We start from the raw sequence: 21,449 nt of genomic DNA on the forward strand, positions 1-21,449 counted from the left end.
CGTCTGTCAACAGCAGATGCTTTCCAGATGAAGTGATCTTTAACAGACATCTTGCAGACGTACGTGTGCTATCTAGGATGAAGCGAGAGCGTTATGAATCTTTTGTGTCGAATCAGCGGTTCGGAGCACCAAAGTCACGTGATTTCAGGAGTTTGGTGGCTTGACACGCGTTTCGAATCATGATTCGATACGCTGATTCATTATGCTCCGAAGCTTCATGAAGCAGTGTTTTGAAATCGGCCATCACTATATAAGTCGTTATTTTGTTTTTCTGGCACACCAAAAATTGTCACTTTATAATATTAATATTGAACCACTGTACTCACATGAACTGATTTAAATATATTTTTAGTACCTTTATGGATCTTTACAGAGGAAATGTCATTGCTGGCTATGCAGGCCTCACTGAGCCATCGGATTTCAACAAAAATATCTTAATTTGTGTTCCGAAGATGAACGAAGGTCTTACGGGTATGGAACGGCATAAGGGTGAGTAATAAATGACATTATTTTCACTTTTGGATGAACTAACCCTTTAATGCACCACAGAGGACAAAACCTGTTTGGTTGGTCATGTTTTTTCATGTACTTTGCTGGCGAGTAAAGCAGAGATATGATGGTTTTGTGTTGCAACAGAACAAAACAAGCAATAACCCAACTGCACAAAAGATAAATTACCTTTTAGCCTGTGCCTCCGTTTCTTGACTCCACCCCCAAGTCAAACCAGTGCCATAAAGAGATCCGCACAGAAAAGTGCAGCGCAAAGGAAAACCGGTATCGTGAGCGCACGCTTGACTGAAACGCAGAATAAAATGAGCGTTGCAAATGATTTAGTAGGTTTGAGCATGAAAAATATGTGGCAAAGATAAAATAGGATTACAGCTGTCACTGATTTTTGTAATTGATTATATTTTTATTTTTGCACTACTTTATTTTATTTTGCAATTTATTATTTTTGTTTGCAAAACTTTTTTTTTTCCGCTCAATACTTTATTTTTCCTTTGCAATTCTTTATTTTTGTTTGCAAAACATTTTTTTATTGCTCAATTCTTTTTTGTGTTTTGCAAAACTTTATTTTTGTGCAAAACTTTAAGGCATTAATTTGACTCCATAATTTCCCTCTAAACAATTCAAATATGAAAAACTTTCAAGTATAGGTCTCTGCGGAACAAAAGAGGGGCGTCTCCCAATTTTGGGGTAACTGAGAGAGGTGTTTATAACGATCCAACCAAAAAAGTACGGAAGCCGGGATATGCGTTTTTTTTTTAAGTACGAAAGGCCATTCATCATTATTTATTTATTTTTTCTTGTTTTCTTATGATTAAAACTACTTTTTTAATGTTTAGATCCCGAGAAACAATTATGTCGAGATAATGAAAAATAAATAAAATATTGCTGCATGCTTGACTTCCGTGATAGGGAAACTATGCGTTTTTCCCGAGTGCCTGCCTAGATATATGGAAACATTTTACTTATTACATTCATTTATTTTGAAGAGTATGAACTATTTTACAGGACCTGTAGCTTATAGCTCGAGAGGGCGAAATATATATGATTTATGCAAGTTTTATTAGTCTACTCCGTTTTTTTTTTAGTGCTAGTTATTTATTTATTTTATTATTATTATTTTGCATAAACTAGCCTACGAATTATAATGACACGGGATGTAATTTTGTCACAATGGCTATATATTTTACATAGACAAATAGTCATTTGTCTGAACTTATCCAATCGTCGTCATTTAGTTGGACATGGGGTGTAAGAATACTATAGTAATTGATAGTAAATAGTGTTTTTGAACCAGTAAATATACTGTATATTATAGTATTTACAACACTTGTTAATTATTGCTACAGCATAGGCTGTAGTAGGCTACTTTAGTTTGTACTATAGTTAACTGCGTGTACTTAAGTATAATATAGTTTAAAGAAAACATAGTACAGTATTGGGTAACGTAATTTGTTAATTACTATAGTTGTTATATTACCACAGCAGTAGCCTTTAGAATTACCACAACAAATTAATTCAAGTATGGTTCAAAAACACTATAGTACGTACTATAAATTACTACGGTATTTTTTCACCTCACCTTTTTCACCTCAAAAAGTTTCTTAAGGCTAGATCCTTCTTGTGCTACAAGTCTTGTTTCATAATTGATGCTCTTCAATATGAATAACACAGAAGAGCAGGCACGCGATAAACAGCCTATTTTATTTAATCTCTCGCATGCCAAATTTCACGTGCATAATACCTTCGTCATAAAAGCTATATTATATTATATATAATATTAAAATGACATAACCACTGCACTATATCAACAGACAAGCAGAGAGAATACGTAGGCTAGACAGTGTTTGTTTTTTATAGGCTATCAACCACAGAAACACATGACTGCCTCAGCATGTATAAGCTTTATATGCATTAAGACTACTGACTTACTGACCTTGTGTAAACTTTAAAAAAAAAAAAAAAAGTGTTAACCTGAAATTATGATTCTGAAGACTTTAAACTTTATAATAATTTTATTGACCACAGACTGTAGCCACAACCTAATGGCAAAACTAAATCAAGTGACTAACAGATACATCAAATAGAATAGCGAATGTTAGCTAATAATAGTTATCGCTAGAAGTGAGTGGGAGATTGCTTGGAGCTTTTTACAACGAGCTAGCAAGCATATTCACACAAAAGAAACATTAAACAACTGTTAAACAACTTAAACAATACACTTACATTCATATACAATACATATCTCTTATTGTTTTTGCGGAAATATCCCACTCGATTTGAGCAAGTCAGGTAAAGAGGTTGAAAAACACCTATTTCCGTGTGACAACACCCCAAAGTTGGGAACCGCCCCTTTTTGTTCCGCAGAGACCTCCTTCTCAAAACTTTTGTGCATAACTAGATCACGTTATTTTACGCTGTTAAATGTTTGAATCTGATTGGTTGACAAAAGTTTTAATGTATGGCTAAAGTAGTTCCAGGCAGGTCTTGACCGCATTACTGTTCAATATCACTTCGCAAAACTATTTCAGTAGTTCAAAGGTCCTTATTACAACCAAAAGAACAACACAATAACCAAAACCGACACTGACCAAACAAGTATAGTAAACAATAGGATAAAAACGACCGATTATTTCCAATTTTTGGCGCTGTTCTTGGAGCAGATAAACTTACAGTTTCCGTATTAGTAGAGATGCTGCCGAACTGCTGAGAGACGCACACACACGCATTAGACCATCTCGCTCAAAAATGACCAAAGAGTTTTGATATTTTTCCTATTTAAAACTTGACCCTTCTGTAGTTACATCGTGCACTAAGACCGACGAAAAATGAAAAACTGCAATTTTCTAAGCCGATATGGCTAGGAACTATACTCTCATTCCGGCGTAATAATCAAGGAACTTTACTGCCGTACCATGGGTGCAATGATATTACGCAACGCCTGAAAATAGGCTAACTTCGTCAACATAACCACCTGCTTGCACAGGGACCGTGCCTACTACCTAGCAACAGGGACGTGCACAGACATTTTGGGGGGCAGGGGCTCAAGTGGTAAAAAGGGCACTTCTCATAATTATTTATTTTAAAAATAATGAACCCTTAAATATATTAAGACAACTCTGACTTTCCTTACCAATTTATTTTAATTCCTTCACACTCACAGAATTGTTTTATACTCCACAGATTTCTACAAAATAATCAGTTCACACAGAGACCATGTTCTTCTTTAGTATTCACTAGGTTTATCACAAGAGAAGGCAACAGCAACTAGCAAGTAGCTATATATTTTGAATAAATGACTGCACCAAGGAGAAGGACATAGTTTCACTAATAATTTATTTTGCACAAATCAGTAAATCGTTTTAATTATTTCGGTGTTATTGGATTGCTTTCATGAAGTGGACAATTTTTAGATTTTGGTCCATTTTTGCTTCCATGTCTTTTACTCTAATGAAAAGAAAACTTAACCCTAACCCTATACACATTTAGATTAAGCGTACTACCATCCATCTTTTTGCATCTGTAGATTTCTTCTAAATTAAACAAAAACTGTTAATGCTTAATGCATTATATATTATAAAATAGGCTACCATGATTAAAAATATATTTTTAGTAAAATAATAATATTCGGCCACTTCTTTGTGATAGAAATGCTACAGCCACTGTAATTTCTTCAACAAGAATATGTGGACATCAAACATGCAAAGAGAGAGCAATTGATGTATTACCCTGTGTAAGCGTAGATTTAAGAATAACATTATGTAGCTGATGCTGTATTATCATGATTTTTAAATAGTTTTAACAAACCATGCATCCTTAGAAAACTGTCTAATAATGCGGTTCATGGATGTGCGTCCGTGCTCCTCTTCTGGTATTGACAGCCCAACCGATATCTTTACCATGGTTCAAAACGCAATGCATAGCACAATAAAATAACTGAAATTATAATATGACATAGATTTCATTAGTATCAAATCAGGCAAATGTGTCGATGGTGGTCAAACTATTAATGCAGCGTTAAATGTATAAATAACTCTTAAATAGCCAGAACTTTCAGGTTTGTGAACAAATAGCCTACCTGAAAGAAATGCATCCATCTAGGGTTTTTTTTCTTTTTCGCTTCTCATCGCCAGACAGCAGTTGCTTTTTCGCGGGAATAGTTGTCACAAGTTTTCAGCCAGCAGCAAACATGAGGTTAGGTGGGGCGGGGCGCGCGCTCGAGCGGGCATGAATGGCGTGTTGCGGAGTGAGCTAGGGCATCTGAAATCGACAAAGCCGACCTGATTTAGTATTTTGTTTTATTCAGTAAATATATTTGTTTGACAGGGAAGCTGTGCACAAACAGGAATATATATTCATTTATTAAAAAAAAAAAAAAAAAAAAAAAAAGAAGCACCCCAGAAAAAAGGGCACTTTCTCTCGAGGAAGAAAAAGGGCAGGTGCTCAAGCCCCTTTTTTGTCTATGTGTGCACGTGCCTGCCTAGCAACCATGGAGACATTTTTGAGAGACGATTCAGAAGATATTTACTTTGGTGCAGATCCTGAACCGTATCTATTTGCCCTCTGCAACTACACAACCTCAGTGCCGGTCATGTTGGAAGTTCTAGCAGGCGCTGCGTAATATCATTGCACCTGCTACACCTATGGTACGGCTACAAAGTTACTTGATTATTACGCCGGAATGAGAGTATAGTTCCTAGCCATATCGGCCTAGAAAATCGAAACCTTTCATTTTCCGTCGGTCTTAGTACACGATGTAACTAAGTACACGATGTAAAAATATCAACTCTTTTGTAATTTTTGAGCGAGATGCTAACGGTCCAATCAGATTCAATGATGCTAAGCTGCAGCTAAAAGTGGTAGGTCCAGACCCGGAGATCGGCTGAATGGATTTGAAAACGGTAAAACTCAACTGTTTAACTCTAGGGGAGTTGGAAAATGAGCCTATTTTTAAAAGTAGTGGCGTGTTCCTTTAAAATTACTTCATTCTATGATGAAGTAACAAACAAATTATGTTTGTTTAACTTAACTGATTCATGTGGGACCGATGTACAAAATTAAGTCATGTAAGTTAACGTTAAATTCAACAAACGTTTAGTTGAGGGTGAGCAAATGATGACAGAATTTTAATTTTTGGGTGAACTATCCCTTTAATCTTTCTTTCTTTCTTTCTTTTTCTTTCTTTCTCTAATATCTTAATTAATAACATTAGTTTGCTATCAATGGCTCAGTCTCATATTTTATAGAAAATTGCCTTTTTCACTGGGCAAATCACTAATGTGAATGATGTCGGATCGAGTCCCACCTCAGACAAGGATGAAATCACCCATAGTATGGGTGATTTCATCCTTGTCTGAGGTGGGTCTACAAAGAATGCTGATTGTGAACGAAAATTAATCAAAATAGTGATATTTCTCTAAACTGCATATTGTGTAAATCCATTTGATATTCTTTGATGGCTGGGCTTGTTTTTAATTCAGTTTAACCTTAGTTTTTATCATCTCTGGTATTCTTGATTTTTTTTTTACAAGCCACCGTTGTTTTTACCTGTAACATTAGTTGTTTTTGCTCAAATCCAGTTGTGCGGCTGCGCCAAACCATAGCCAATGATTAGCTGGGAGAATAGTCAAATTGCCCCCTCTAGTGGATGACTAAAGATATGCTAGTAAAATCTCACATTTACAGCTGTTTCACTGAGAATTTCACTGTTTCAATTCAGAATTAACAGGTGCTCGCGCCCCCCACTATAAACAATACAATGTTTTATTTTTAACAAAAAATGTCTGATGATAAATTATAACTGCAGTAAACACACAAAGATACAAATATTATAAAACTATGCACATATTAATTAATAAAGTGTGTATGTATATGTATATAATAAATATATATATATATATATATATATATATAACCGTAAACGAAGTTTCTTATGCTCAAGGCTGCATATTATTTGATTAAAAATACAATAAAAACAGTAGTATTGTGAAATATCACAACAATTTAAAATAATTGTTTTATATTTGAATATATTTAAAAATGTAATTTATTCCTGTGTTGGCAAATCTGAATTTTCAGCATCATTACTCCATTCTTCAGTGTCACATGATCCTTCAGAAATAATTCTAATGTGCTGATTTGCTCCTCAAGAAATATTTATTATTGTTGAAAGTTGAAAACAGTTTTGTACATTTTTTTTCTGGTTTATTTGATGAATAGAAAGTTCAAAAGAACAGCATCTTAAATAGAAAGCTTTTGTAACATTATAACATTCTACACCAGTAAGATTTCTTTTTTTTTTCTTTTTTTTTAAAGAAATTAATACTTTAATTAAGCAAAGATGCAATAAATGGATCAAAAGTAACAGTAAAGACAATTATAATGTCAGATAAATACTGTTGTTTTGAACTTTCTATTAATCAAAGAATCCTGAAATAAAACACAACTGTTTTCAACATAGATAATAATAATAATACATATTTCTTGAGAAAATAAAATATGAGAAAAAAATAAATATGTATAGTACATTGGCGGGAAAAAGAGCCCGCCTCCACGGCGACTGCAAAATGAAGATCCGGCGCGTGATTGGCCGAGGAACTCTGACAAAGTTGAAGCCCGGGTTCAGTAAAGATAGAGTAGCTCGCGCGATACAGCCGCAAAGTTGAGTCCTGTTGAGCTCCTAATATTATAAAATATAAATAAATAACACAATGCAGTGATGAAGGCTATAGACCTTGTCTTAAGTAAATATAATTCCATAAGCATTGGCGGTATCCTTAATGCAAATAACAGCAAATGGATTAATACGAATCCGGTGTGTAATTTTATAATTTCGTTATTTTATATTCTCTAAATTGAATCGGCAGCACAAAACGGAAGTGAGGCCCCAGCGAGATTTGAACTCGCGACCCCTGGTTTACAAGACCAGTGCTCTAACCCCTGAGCTATGGAGCCTGCCAGATATATTGGTTATGAATAAATTCAAATTTACAAATAGTACTTATTGTATTTAAATAAGATCAGAAATATAATTTCACATCGCCAATCAATATTTTGAAAAACAGTTGTTTAAACATTCCATAATGTTTTCGCGACCGTTAAGAATCTTCCATGTTTAAAAATCTAAAAGAACGCGGAAATGAGTTTGAAAGTTGTAAGCGCTCGTAATCGAAATGACTTCGTAATTTATTCAAATTCCTAACGCCTTCAGACCAACCGAATATTCAGGTATTGGATGAAATAGATTTCGCTATGTTGAAGTTCTTTTCGTAGCCCGGATAGCTCAGTCGGTAGAGCATCAGACTTTTAATCTGAGGGTCCAGGGTTCAAGTCCCTGTTCGGGCGAACTTGTTTTTAACGAAATTTTGAGTCTTGCTGCTGAGTTTGATGGCTTAATGTGAAGAAATAACTCGTGCATTCAAGAGACACACAATTAAGTTATTTGATACCAGGTTATAAGGCGATGGTAAAGTGCAAGAGAGATAAGTAAAACAATGTTGGACTTCACAGCATCATTTTTCAGTTTTAAACCACATACAACTGAACAACTGAATAAACAAATACTTTTTATTTATTATAACATAGGAACAAAAATGTTTACAAAAGTAAAGCATTTTTACAAAAAGATCAGGATTACAAAAATTAAACTGCGATCTAAACGCTGATGAATTACATAAATAAGCAGATGAAAGGGAATCCAATGTAAAACAGTATAGTCGTGTAGGGATTGGGAGTTGTCACGATTGTCTCCAGATATTAGATGCTGTTGAATGACTAAACAATGAAACAGCTGCTCGTCATTGACTGTCATACGCCACCATGTACAGTAGGTGGCAGAAATAGGTCGCACTGCAATCAAAGTTCAATAACGCTCCACAAGAAGAAGATGTAGAGCGCTGCTGGAAGATTCTGGAAGTCTCTTGTTTGGTACACGGAGTCATAAGACGAGAAGAGATTTCAACATATTTCACGGTATTAGACGATTTATTAAAACAATGTTTTGGCTTGATTTTCGTCGTTGCTTGTTTTTTTTATTAAATCCTGGCTTTTAGTAACATTCAGCTCATGGATTGACATTTCATTTCGCATGATTTTGAAAGCAGGAGTTAAAATTCTACGAACACAACAAAGGTCTAAAATCAGTTGTTTTAAAGCGCTTCGTCAGTTTAAACTGTCGTGAATGTTATGGTGATTTTAATTGAGTTGAATTGCTTTCTAAATAACCAGTGCTGTTGCTATCACGAGACTGAAAATATGGGCAAGGTTTAGATTAATTCTAACACTAATAATAATCTTTGAGCGGTCACAAGTGTCATTGTCTTCATTGTGTTTTTGAAATGTTTCTTCTGACTAGATCAACCTGTTTGAAGGCAACTATGGTGAAAGAGACTGGTTTTTATGATATGCTGGGTGTAAAGCCTAATGCCAGCCCTGAAGAGCTGAAGAAGGCCTATCGTAAACTGGCATTGAAATATCACCCAGATAAAAATCCAACAGAAGGGGAAAGGGTAAGACTGACACTCTTTTAATTTATCATCACTGTCTACATTATTCCAGAATACAGTTTCTTGAGAAGACAGCTTTGCAGATTCTTCACTGTTGTCATATAGAAAGTGACCCAAATAAACTGTGTACCTTATAAGGCCACATTTTTATTTTGAAATGAAATGAAAAATTATATAGATCATATTTTAAAATATTTAAAAGGGACCTATTTTGCCCCTTATAACAAGATGCAATATAAGTCCCCAGAATGTGTCTGTGAAGTTTCAGCTCAAAATACCCCACAGATCATTTACTTTTTAAATGGAAGCAAAATCATGCTGTTTTCGTACATGTATCTTTAACACTAGAAGTCCCAGAGATTTGTAACCCTCCTTTAGCCAAGTGGATGCTAACTGGCTAGTCTTTTAGCTATCATTAGCATCAATTCATGTGTAAATATGGTCATTACCTGGGCAATCTGCAGGGGGGTTGGGGGTGTGTGTGTGAATGGTTGCTGGTGGCTTGTTTGTATGTGTGGGGGAGGGAGGGCTGCTAAAAGCAGAGAACTTGATTGACCATGGGCCGGTTTCAGAAAGGAGGTTAAGTGAAAACTCCGAGTATGTTAACCCTGAAATGAGGGAGTGCAAGTGATGTTTAAAAAGTTAACTCACTCATTCACACTGCAAAAATGCTTTTCATATTAAGTATTTTTTTATCCTATTTCAAGTAAATTTAAAAAAAAATCTCAAATCAAGATGGATTTTCTATATGAGAAAATTTTATATGATATTTAGTCTTGTTTCCTGGGGGGATCTAAATTAAGTGCATTTTACTTAAGTAAAATGATCAATATCTGCCAGTGTGGTAATAAAAATAATCTTAATGCAAACGGAAAGTGTTGGAGTGTCTACCCAGGTGAAAAAAGTGCAGTAAAATACACTTTATTTTAGTACACTTTTACACTTCCATAATGTACAGTGCTCTATTTCCGTGCTCTTATTTTGTACTTAATATACTAAAAGCTCTTCTTTAGTACTTCTTAAGATAATCTTAAGAACATCTAAGTGTACTCAACTGTGCTATTTTGAGACACCATGAATTTGAACTAAAATGTGCTTTTAACATACTATCTCTGTATAGAAAAATGTATTTAGTTACCACTTGTAGTACACTTGAACCCATCTTTCAAACACTTTTAAAAATTGACTTATGATGTATTTCAAATATAAGATTAATATATAATGAATATGTACAAAATGTATTTATAATATATTGCCAGGCAGTGCCAGGATTGTGAGTGATTTCTGGAATGTACTCACTCACTTTTTAATATTATTTGTAAATATGTGTACAAATGGTTGGTTTCTTTATTTTATTTTGTACTATTTTTATCAATAGATCTCAGCAACAAAGGGAAAAAAAACGTGTGTTGATTTCTCCCTAAGATGGCAAAGTGAAACACAAGTTTCCTTGAAGTGGCTCAGCATGGCCCCACATTGTTTACATAACAAAAGCAACTGTTCACAGCTGATTAAGGATATTAGCCTAAAGACTTCCAGCCCATCGGCTGTCCTGCGGGTTTTATAGGTAGAAAAGCCAAATGGCTGCTCTCTGGGACTTCTAGTGTTAATTGCAAACCACCAGTATGCCTTGGATACACTGCCAAAAACTAATAAAACGTCTGTTTGGTTTTGATTATCAGCTCTATCGCGGTCAGACACGCTCGCGTGACATTGCAGTTCTTCATAATTATGAAAGTTTATTATCTGCATGCATTTTTAAAGCCTTTCAGTCTAAACTTCTTATATATGGTTATCTGAGTGCATGCGCACAGAAAACCAGATCTCAGACGGCACGTCTCTTGAGTAATTAAAGGTGCTGAATGTAAGTTTTTGAATGTACTAAAGCATAAAAATGCCATAATACATTTGCAGATATTTAGGAAACATGCTGAGTTCACATACTCGTGTCTCTGAAAACCAATGCTACAGCCAGTTATTTTACTTTGAAATGTGCGTTCTTCTGTGTCGGAATGTCTGTTTTTGTTTTGGTCTGTGCTAGTTGCCAATTTACCCAATAGTGTTTCACCACCTTGGGTTGCCAGTTGACAGAAAACACATGCAGCGAACAAACTGGGTCAGAGATCGCAGATTCTACCCGACCTAAAAAGCCTCAGCATCCATCTAAAAATCGGGAGCATATTAAAACACAATATCAACTCATCATAAATCAATAAATCAACTAATTATCTTACAGTGTGTAAGTCTCCTTGCCTTCCACTGTCAATTGAGCTCGCTCCTGTTGCGTGTCCTCAAACTGGCAACCCGCGTGAGCGTCGAGTCCGGTGTTACCAAGTCTGCAGTTTTCCCTCGGAATTGGGCTACTTTTACACTGTTGCCGTGGGTTGTTTTTCATGTCCGCGGGTTGAATTGACCCAAAATAACATGATATTTAGCCCCTGGACTGCGAATTTTACCAGGGGAGCCCCACCAAAAATGCTAATTTTGCCCCCCGGAAAGTGTTTTTTTTACCATGGGACCCCCCTGCAATGCGATTGGGCTAGTTTTGGGCTAGATTTGAGGAGCAATTGGGCGGGTTTTGTTGTGGAAACCTAGCAAACAATATTTTGAATTTGGACTGGAGTACACATAGTTATCATGCTTACATACCGCACCTTTAAACTAAGTTCTCTTTCATGTGTTATTGCGCTTACAGGATTGGTTCACTTTAAAATTACCCCATGATTTACTCAGCCTCAAGCCATCCTAGGTATATATGACTTTCTTCTTTCAAACGAATACAATCTGAGTTACGTTAATAATCACCCTGATGCTGCCATGCTTTATAACGGCAGTGCACAGAAACCACCTGTTTGAAGCTCAAGAAAGTGCATCCATCCATCATAAACACACTCCACACGGCTCTGGGTGGTTAAGAAAAGCCTTCTGAAGCAAAGTGATGCATTTGTGTAAGAAAAATATCCATATTTAACACGTTATAAAATAACTAGCTTCCGGCCAAACAGATTGTACTTGCATAAAGCGTTACTTATGTGACGTACTTACTGATATTACACTACACCATGACGTACTACGCTACGTCCTACGTTATACTTCATGTAAGTTATGATACGTGTAAGTCACAAAAGCTGCAAACTGCAAATGGTTTGTTCTGAGACACTGCTTGTGATTTATGGGGATTAAAAAAAGAGTGGGTGGATTTTTACCATTATAGGGTGGTTGTGTACACACACTGCTGAGTCTGACACACATTTATGTTCAAATACCATGTAAAAGTTAAATTTGCATAATAGGTAACCTTTAAAATATGATATACAGTTAAAAATATAATTATGATCTATATATATATATAATATAATGTGTGTGCTTGGAAAGTATTTGGGTGGTGGGAGCCAAAGATGGTCAGTTCACCTACATGTGAGTGATTTTATATTTTGGAATTATAGCAGATGAGAGATCTTTGGGCGGTCTCAGTGTTTGAGCTATGAGTTTGGGATTTTCACTATTCTCTGCTTTCAGTTCAAACAGATCTCCCAGGCGTATGAGGTTTTGTCAGATGCCAAGAAGAGAGAAGTGTATGACAGAGGGGGTGAGAAGGCGATAAAGGAGGGAGGAAGTGGAGGGCCAAGTTTTGGCTCCCCCATGGACATTTTTGACATGTTCTTTGGAGGAGGGGGACACATGCACAGGGAGAGGAGAGGTAAGTCATGTTTCTCTGTAAGCTACAGACTCCACAATTTGTGCAAAACCTGATCATCTATGGTATTCTTTCAAGATTTCTGAATGTTCCAAAGAACATTTTGTTTTTAAGAAAACAAGGAAATCTTTTTCAGTCACATGGTTAATGTCACAAATTTGTTTAGTTGTTAGCAGGGTTGGGTATTGTTTGAATTTATTGATTCCGATTCTTAAGGTGATGATACACGGGACAATTTTTTTGAGCGATTGGAATCGAAACTGGAAATCTCTAAAGGTGATGATACACAGAGCAAATTTTTGAGCAATGTTGCTAAGCGATTGCTTGGGCACTTTCCCATTGAGAATGGGCAACAAATTTTGATCTAAAGTATCCAGATAGAAATTCGTTGCCTATTCTCAATGGGAAAGTGCCCAAGTAGCATCGCTTAGCAACATTGCTCAAAAATTTGCTCAGTGTATCATCACCTTTAGAGATTTCCAGTTTCGATTCCAATATGGTAGAACATATTTATTCTGTCTTTTTGCAAAACATTCTGTTGTTGCAACTGAATATCACGAACAAATATCAGCAGCCAGAAGAACAACTAATAAACTAGACTTATATAAATTTCAAACATTATTAAAGACAAGTATACATTCAGTTATACAATAAGAACAAATAAGCAAATTAGCAATAGTACAAATAAATCAAACTTGAAATCAAATGTAAAATAACACTGAACAGTTTTCTTTTTATAAATAAAATGTAGATGAATCTATATTAAAGTAATAGAAGTTATTCAGTCAAGATCAGTGAGTGACTTTCTTTTTCTTTTGTTCTTTGATTAACAGTAATGACACAGACGGCAACAGGTTTATTAGGCTGCCGTCACTTTAAGACCTAATGCATGGATCTGTTACTGTTACACATGCGTTTTATTTCTCAACTGTTTGTTCACTTAAGACATAACTGACTGTGTTTACAGGATATTATTTTTACATAATTTGATGTATTTCTCCTTTCAAGCGCAAGAAGATGTGAAAGAGAACTCAATTCAGTATTCACTAGCTGAACTGAGTTCTCTTTCCCATCTTCTTTGGCTTGAATGGTTTAAAATCACATTCAAATGCACACACAGGAATATATAATATATATATATATATATACAGTCCAGTCCAGTCTAAAAGTTTGGAACCACTAAGATTTTTAATGTTTTTAAAAGAAGTTTCGTCTGCTCACCAAGGCTACATTTAATTAAAAATACAGTAAAAACAGTAATATTGTGAAATATTATTACAATTTAAAATTACTGTTTTCTATTTGAATATATTTCACAAAGTAATTTATTCCTGTGATGCAAAGCTGAATTTTCAGCATCATTACTCCAGTCTTCAGTGTCACATGATCCTTCAGAAATCATTCTAATATGCTGATTTGCTGCTCAAAAAACATTTAATGTGTACAATTGTACAAAATATTTGTGTACAATATTTCTTTTCAGGATTATTTGATGACTAGAAAGTTCAAAAGAACAGTGTTTATCTGAAATCTAATCTTTTGTAACATTATAAATGTCTTTACTGTCACTTTTGATTGATTTTAATGCATCCTTGCTGAATAAAAGTATTCATTTATTTAATTTCTTTTCAAAAAAATAAAAATAACAATTCTTACTGACCCCAAACTTTTGAGTTAGTGTATAATGTTACAGAATCTTTGTATTTCAGATAAATGCCGTTCTTTTGAACTTTCTATTCACCAAGGAATCCTGAAAAAAAAAAAAAAAAAAAGTACACAACTGTTTTCAACATTGAAAATAATCATAAATGTTTATTGAGCAGCAGATCAGCATATTAGAATGATTTCTGAAGGATCATGTGACACTGAAGACTGGAGTAATGATGCTGAAAATTCAGCTTTGCATCACAGGAATAAATTACTTTGTCAAATATATTTAAATAGTACACAGTTATTTTAAATTGTAATAATATTTTACAATATTACTGTTTTTTACTGTATTTTTAATTAAATAAATGTAGCCTTGGTGAGCAGACGAAACTTCTTTTAAAAACATTAAAAATCGTAGTGGTTCCAAATTTTGGACTGTACTCTACATATATGTGTGTGTGTGTGTATATACAGACCCACTTTATATTAAGTGGCCTTAACTACTATGTACTTACTTTTAAATTAATCATTTAATACAATGCACTTATTGTGTACATACATGTTTTTACATTGTACTTATATTTAAAAAAACCTGCATGTAATTACATCTGTAATTAATTTCTGTAATTACATTTATAATACACTGTTGACCCATCCCTTACACCTTACCCCTACCCTTAAACCTACCCATACCACCAAACCTGTCCCTAACCTTACCCGTATCCCACCTCAATAGCAGCAAAAGTGTTTTGCAATTCAATAAGAACCCAGTAAGTACATAGTAGTTAAGGCCACTTAATATAAAGTGGGACCGTATATACATATATATGTGTGTGTTTTTGTTAAAATTTTTAAAAATCATAAAACATCCAGGTTAAATTTAATTGTTTTCACAAGTTCAAATTTGGTCCACACTTTAGAAGAGATCAAAATGTTCTAATATGCTCACATAAATCCTTAGCACTTGGAGTAACCCACAAATGAACCAGCCAGAGTCTCTTAGAGATATTTTGTTGTTCCTGTCACAGGAAAGAATGTGGTGCACCAGCTGACAGTATCTTTGGAGGACCTTTATAATGGAGCCACCAGGAAACTTGCTGTCCAGAAAAACATAATCTGTGACAAGTGTGAAGGTAACAAATGACTGAAATTTATTTAAGTAAGGGATTTAAAAAAAAAAAAACTTTATTATAATGTTATTATTCTTCAGTGTCACATGGTGTTATCATCATCACAGCTGAAGAAGGTTATGCTGCTTAATATTTTTGTGGAAACCTTTTTTTTTTTTTAGGATTATTTGATGACTAGAAAGTTTAAGAGAGCAGCATTTATTTGATAAAGAATTTTTACAATGTAAAAGTGTTTATTGTCACTTGATCAATTTAATGCATCCTTGCTAAATAAAAGTGTTAATTCCTTTTTTTTTTTTTTTTTTTTTTTTTTTTTTTACTTTTGAATGGTAATGTTTATAAGCATTGTATTAACCTTATACTGCCTTGTTTGTTCTGGTAGTATTTTAAATAGTTGGATTTTCTTTTTTTGCATAGTTTTTTTACTGGATATCTTACTACAGGTCGTGGAGGCCGTAAAGGTGTGATAGAAGTGTGTCCATTGTGCCGTGGGGTCGGTGTCCAGGTCAGACTACATCACTTGGCACCTGGCATGGTACAGCAGATATCAACAGTCTGCACTGGCTGCCAGGGACAAGGTCAGCGACTTGGTCACCGCGACCGCTGCAAAACATGTGCTGGTCGCAAGATACTACGACAGAAGAAAATTCTGGAGGTGCACATTGATAAAGGTAATAATGAAGGCTGTCAAAATTAACGTGTTACACAATTAACACAGCATCTGTTTTTTTGTTTTTTTCTGCCGTTCTTTGGCTGTGCTACTGTATATGATCACGCTATCATTCATTCAAGTGTGATAAGATGCAGAAAAAGTACTCCAATCTGTCTGTGAAGCAGCTCTCTGTGAACAAACACCCGAAATGTGCAGAATGCCACTTCAGACAGTGCCACATTGAGTTCTTTCATGCTTGAATGGACAAACACACAAAAACACACAAAATTGTCAAAATTCCTGTCTTGTCAAGTATCCTCATAAGCACAGTCTAAAAGGAGTTAAAAAGTGAATGTAAATAGTTGTTATAAAATAGGATGTGTGTCAGATCCATGTCAGGTCTTAGGCCTGTTTCACACCGCGTGCATAAGCCCATGTTAACAGATTAGAGCATTCACGCTGCACGCCAAAGAGGCATGACTGTGCGTAGCAGGAGCAGAGCAGAAGCGGCAGTGCCAAGATTTTGTTTCGGTGCAGAGTCTATTTTTGCTGTGCTGCTTACTCTAAATTAAAGCCACAGTGCATTGTTCTTGTTCAAAATGCATCTGCGTTAACATGAAAAATAACACATTTCACCATAAAATCATATAAATGATTTCACAATCAGCATATGACATTCAGCGCTGTAAAAAAATAAAATGCACAAAAACATCATTGCCAGGAGATTTGGCCCAAGGGCTGTTTAATTGATTAAAACAAGAGGTAGCCTATATCTTAACTCTAAGATTACCGTAATCATGTGAAGTATACAATATATACATATATGGAGAACACCTGAAAAACGTGACAATGTACGCTACTCATCTGTATTTGCAGTACCAATTCGCGGTTCAGCTGCACACGACAAATGCTGCCAGTGTGAAAGCACAATGGGCGCCTCCTTGCTCCTGCACTGCATAAACACTTCTTCTGCACTGCCTCCGCTCTGCTGACAGCAGCCTAATAAACCTGCCGTTGTCCATCATTAATGTTAATCAAAGAACTAAAGACAAAGAGAAAATCACTCACTGCTCTTGACTGAATCACCCTTGTAGTTTTAATAAGAATTAATCTACTGAATATTCAATTTATAATTTGTGCAGTGCAGACTGTGCAGTGTTTGATTATTCAATTCTATTTTATAAGCACTGTTTACAAGGTTACATGAGTTAAAAACAATGAAAACAATAACTTTTCTTGTGCATTATAGCAGGGCAGGTAAATATCTGAATCAGCCCACATGGACCATTAATTAAAAAAAAACCTTTGTGTTGAGCCCTGATATATTAAAGGCACAGCTTAATGTGACATTTATTACAGTGGGTTTATGTAAAGATTGTTTTAAGTTAATTAAATTAAAAATTAACAAAAATATTATGAAAAATTATTATAAACCTATTAAAAACAGTTGATAGCTTTCAATTATATTGTAATGTTTAATGGCTGTAATTAATGGGCAAAACTGAGAAAAAAAAAATGTAAAAACATAAAATATACCGTATTTATGTTTCTGCATTATTTTGGAGATTCACTGTGAAAGTTTTGTTGAAAGCTGTAATGTTAGGCTAATGATTGATTACAGAAAAAAGTGTGATTTTAATATATAATAATTTAGGGGTTTTTATCGTTTGTCAGCACTAGTATTAAGAAAAGCACAGTTCAGTCCAAAACATTTTTTTTTTTTTTTCTACAGCCTGTTGCTTTTGTTAATGCTTGATTATGTGTTACTGCAGGTATGAAAGATGGACAGAAAATAGTGTTCCATGGAGAGGGGGACCAGGAGCCTGGCCTTGAACCTGGAGACATCATCATTGTCTTAGATCAGAGAGCACACTCCGTTTTCACCAGGTAAAACCAATCTGTAAAAGTCCGCAAGAAGTAGGGATAAATTAAAATGACTAGATGATGCTTTTTTCTTTTTTTCTTTTTTTTTTTGTCTTATGTAATCGGTTTTGTTTTTATTTTATGAATAATTTATAAATAATGCTGGTTATACAAAAGTTTAATGTTAGAACTGATTGTTTTCAGAGGTATGTCATTGAATGTAGTGTCCTATAGAGGGCAGTACAGTCTTGTTTATTTATTTTAATATTTGAGTCCTGCTTCCTGTGTTCTCTATGTGGGGCAGCCTTTTACAGTACTTGGTCATTTAGAGAAGGTAAATGAGGGATAGAATATGTAGATATTATGTATGAAACGAAACAAACAAACAAAAAAAAAAACAATTCTCTTCTCAGACAAGGAGAAGACCTCATCATGAACATGGAGGTACAGTTGGTAGAGTCATTATGCGGTTTTCAAAAACCTATTAAGACACTGGACAACAGAACTCTACTCATCACATCCCATCCAGGTAAACCATCCTGCATACATATTCCAGCATTACATGCAGGTGTTACCATAACATCAGCACTATTGTGAGTCAGTGCTGGTGGATCAGTGAATGATGGCATACTGTAGTATGATGTACAGGTGGTGGCTGATGGAAGTTTCTGTCTCAAACCTGTAACCATATCCACTTTTAGTGATGCTCTGGGTGGAGGAGAATGGCAGGGGTGATAGTACGTCACCTTGGCAGATGGTGTACCATATGGTTATTTTTGCTATTGCATTCTCCAGGGTTCCTAATAGGCATCCTTAGTGCCTTGTTGACCTTGTATATTACCATACATCCAACTTGTGCTCAAGTTTGTCTATCTTGTTTTGGAGTAACTGGTTCTGATATCAGTTCACCCCTGAGCCATTTGGAGATTAAAAACTACCAATTGGAAGCTTGGCTAGTTATACTAATCTTAATAGCAGAGCAGATATAACTGTTATATTAATTATAGATGTGTAAAGCAAATATATTGCCATTCTTTGTTGCATTAATAGGGGAGCTGATTAGACCTGGAGATAAGAAATGTGTTCTTAATGAGGGGATGCCTCTGCACCGTCGGCCATTTGAGAAAGGGAAACTCATCATCCTTTTCAACGTGAGTACTCATTATTGAACATGTTCATTTTTCCCCTCTTCTTTAAGTAGTTTTCATTCCCCAAATCATCAAATGCTTTTTGATATTTTGATAATTCATTAAAAAGGGCCTAGCCCAGGGTTATTATTGTAACTAAAACTAAAGCCATTGAAAATATTTTCATTACTTTAAATAAAGTACACTTTAACTAAATGAGATGTGTAATATTTCAGTTAAACTACTAAAATAACTAAAACTAATGACTAAAACTTCACCTAAAACAAACAAAATTATAATTTGAAATTAACTATAATAGTATATACTAAAATAACACTGTGCTGAGCATTTATATTGTGTGTGTGTATGTGTGTGTATATATATATATATATATATATATATATATATATATATATATATATATATATATATATATATATATATATATATATACGCGCACACATTCAGAATGTTTATGCTGCTGATTATCAATATTTTGAATATTGCAATGATTTTAATGTAATTTAATTTTAAGTTGACTAAGGAAGTAAAAAAAAAAATTGATAAATATTGCTATGCTGTTTATTACTAAGCAACATGTTAAATAGTGTATAATTTATAAACAAAAGTGAAAAACTTTATTTTAACTTAATTTTTAACTATTTACTGTACTATTTACTATTTTAACTATTTACTATTACGTTTATTCATTCTTTTTAAACATTTTGAACTTAATTGATAATAATGCCTGTCTGGTTAAAATGATGTTTGAAAAAGAAAAGAGAAAAAAAAAATTGCTCTGTTTCAGAGCAAATACATGAATTTTAATTTGTATGTGTTTACTAAATTTTCCAGGTGTAGCCCACAGCTTTTGTTGTTTTCACTTACAGTGATGATTTACATAAACTAATTTGCACTTCCTTTCTTCTTAAGGTTGTCTTCCCTGAAGAGAACTTCCTCCCATTAAACAAACTGAAGGAGTTAGAAAGGTACCTACCTGAAAAACAGGCAAATATTGAGCCTGACGGCATGGATGATGACCTCTATATCTATGCTGACCTAGAAGACTGTGATCCAACCCATGAACGCCATCATTACCACTATATAGAGGAGGAAGACTTTTACCCTTCTGGAGGAGTGCAGTGCCAAACCTCATAGAGATTCCTGTTCTCTGAATCCCTTCCCTTCCACAACAAATACCACCTCTGCTGGAAAACAAGAAAAATGGACCAAGAGGAAAAATGTATTACCTCTCAACTAGTTCTGTGCCTAAAATAAGACCTCTTAGTGCCGACCTCTTGTGTCATTGTTTGAAAGAATCTCCTCATCCAAAATCAAATATTTTGTGAAATAAATTTAGGGGATGTGTAAAATGAGTAGTGAGACTGGAAACGTAGAGGTTCAATTAAGGGAAGAGTCTATAGAAATTTGTGTAGCAGTTACAATGGAAATGGAAGGGTCATTCAGGTGTGAAGTTGGTTGTGCCATAATCCCAGTAAATTCCATCTCGAAGATGTATTTAACTTGAAAATCAAATTTTCGTCACCAGTTTGAGAAAACATTACAATCTTTGGTGTTTTGTTTATTGCCAATTAATTGTGGGTTACATGTAAGAACATTTGATCTTGATGTTGTCGGACATTTGCTATGTGCCAGTTTATTGCTAAATGTTTTTCTAGAACATTTTGAACTAATAAGAGGGGTATAACATCCAAGTTAAAAAATACATTTGAAATCCTTACTACATTTTTATCATAACTTAGAAATAATTTTAACAAAAATAAGTCATGTTGCATTCGTTAATTCAAATCCTATTTAGAAGCTTATCTAAAAACAAAAATAATAAAAAATCATGAATTGAATGGCACAACAAAATACTAAATATGCCAATTTGGTTTTAAAGGTGTTTTAATACCTCTGCAGAAAACGTAAGATCCAGTCTTAAGATTACCTGGAAAGGACTTTTATAACTTGATTATCTGTTAACTCCTACATTTCAAGGACATTTTTGGATATTGCAAATGCACTTTTATCCGTTTTGTTATTAATATTTTAATTTTTGCAGGCAGATATGTCTTATTTGATTTGTATTATGTGTTGACTGAAGAATAACTGAAAATTGTGGAATTTTAATTACGACCAATAACTTTGTCATTTGTAGTTCTATTTATAAAATGTCACAATGTTATTCATTTAGTCACTTGTATTTTTTGGTGTTTTGGGGAGAGATTGAATGTTGGGTTAATTATGCCCAACTCTGGGCTCCTGAAGATCCACCTTTTTCCCGTTTGATTTAAAAAAAAAAGAAAGAAAAAAAAG

At 34.4% G+C, this 21,449-nt stretch overlaps 1 protein-coding gene and 2 non-coding genes across 4 annotated transcripts; 2 read left to right on the forward strand and 1 right to left on the reverse strand.

Annotated features, from left to right (window-relative positions):
* Positions 1–7,388: 7,388 nt before the first annotated feature.
* Positions 7,389–7,461, reverse strand: trnat-ugu (transfer RNA threonine (anticodon UGU)). Its single transcript has one exon. It is a non-coding gene; the product is annotated as a tRNA-Thr (tRNA).
* Positions 7,462–7,778: 317 nt separating this feature from the next.
* Positions 7,779–7,851, forward strand: trnak-uuu (transfer RNA lysine (anticodon UUU)). Its single transcript has one exon. It is a non-coding gene; the product is annotated as a tRNA-Lys (tRNA).
* A 519-nt stretch (positions 7,852–8,370) lies between these two features.
* Positions 8,371–21,308, forward strand: dnaja1 (DnaJ heat shock protein family (Hsp40) member A1). 2 transcript variants are annotated; one of them, XM_067404719.1, is made up of 9 exons: positions 8,371–8,478; positions 8,861–9,014; positions 12,531–12,711; positions 15,387–15,491; positions 15,932–16,159; positions 17,913–18,027; positions 18,417–18,532; positions 19,054–19,154; positions 20,064–21,306. In XM_067404719.1, exons 2-9 carry the CDS (start codon positions 8,883–8,885, stop codon positions 20,286–20,288), a joined length of 1,203 nt encoding a protein of 400 aa, XP_067260820.1. In that variant the 5' UTR covers positions 8,371–8,478; positions 8,861–8,882; the 3' UTR covers positions 20,289–21,306. The 2 variants fall into 2 exon arrangements, with proteins under 2 accessions (XP_067260820.1, XP_067260819.1); XM_067404718.1 differs by lacking the exon at positions 8,371–8,478 and adding an exon at positions 8,499–8,637 and having other exon boundaries at positions 20,064–21,308.
* The last annotated feature ends 141 nt before the right edge of the window (positions 21,309–21,449 follow it).

This window comes from Chanodichthys erythropterus, chromosome 12 (assembly GCF_024489055.1).
Source record: "Chanodichthys erythropterus isolate Z2021 chromosome 12, ASM2448905v1, whole genome shotgun sequence".
NCBI lineage: Eukaryota > Metazoa > Chordata > Actinopteri > Cypriniformes > Xenocyprididae > Chanodichthys > Chanodichthys erythropterus.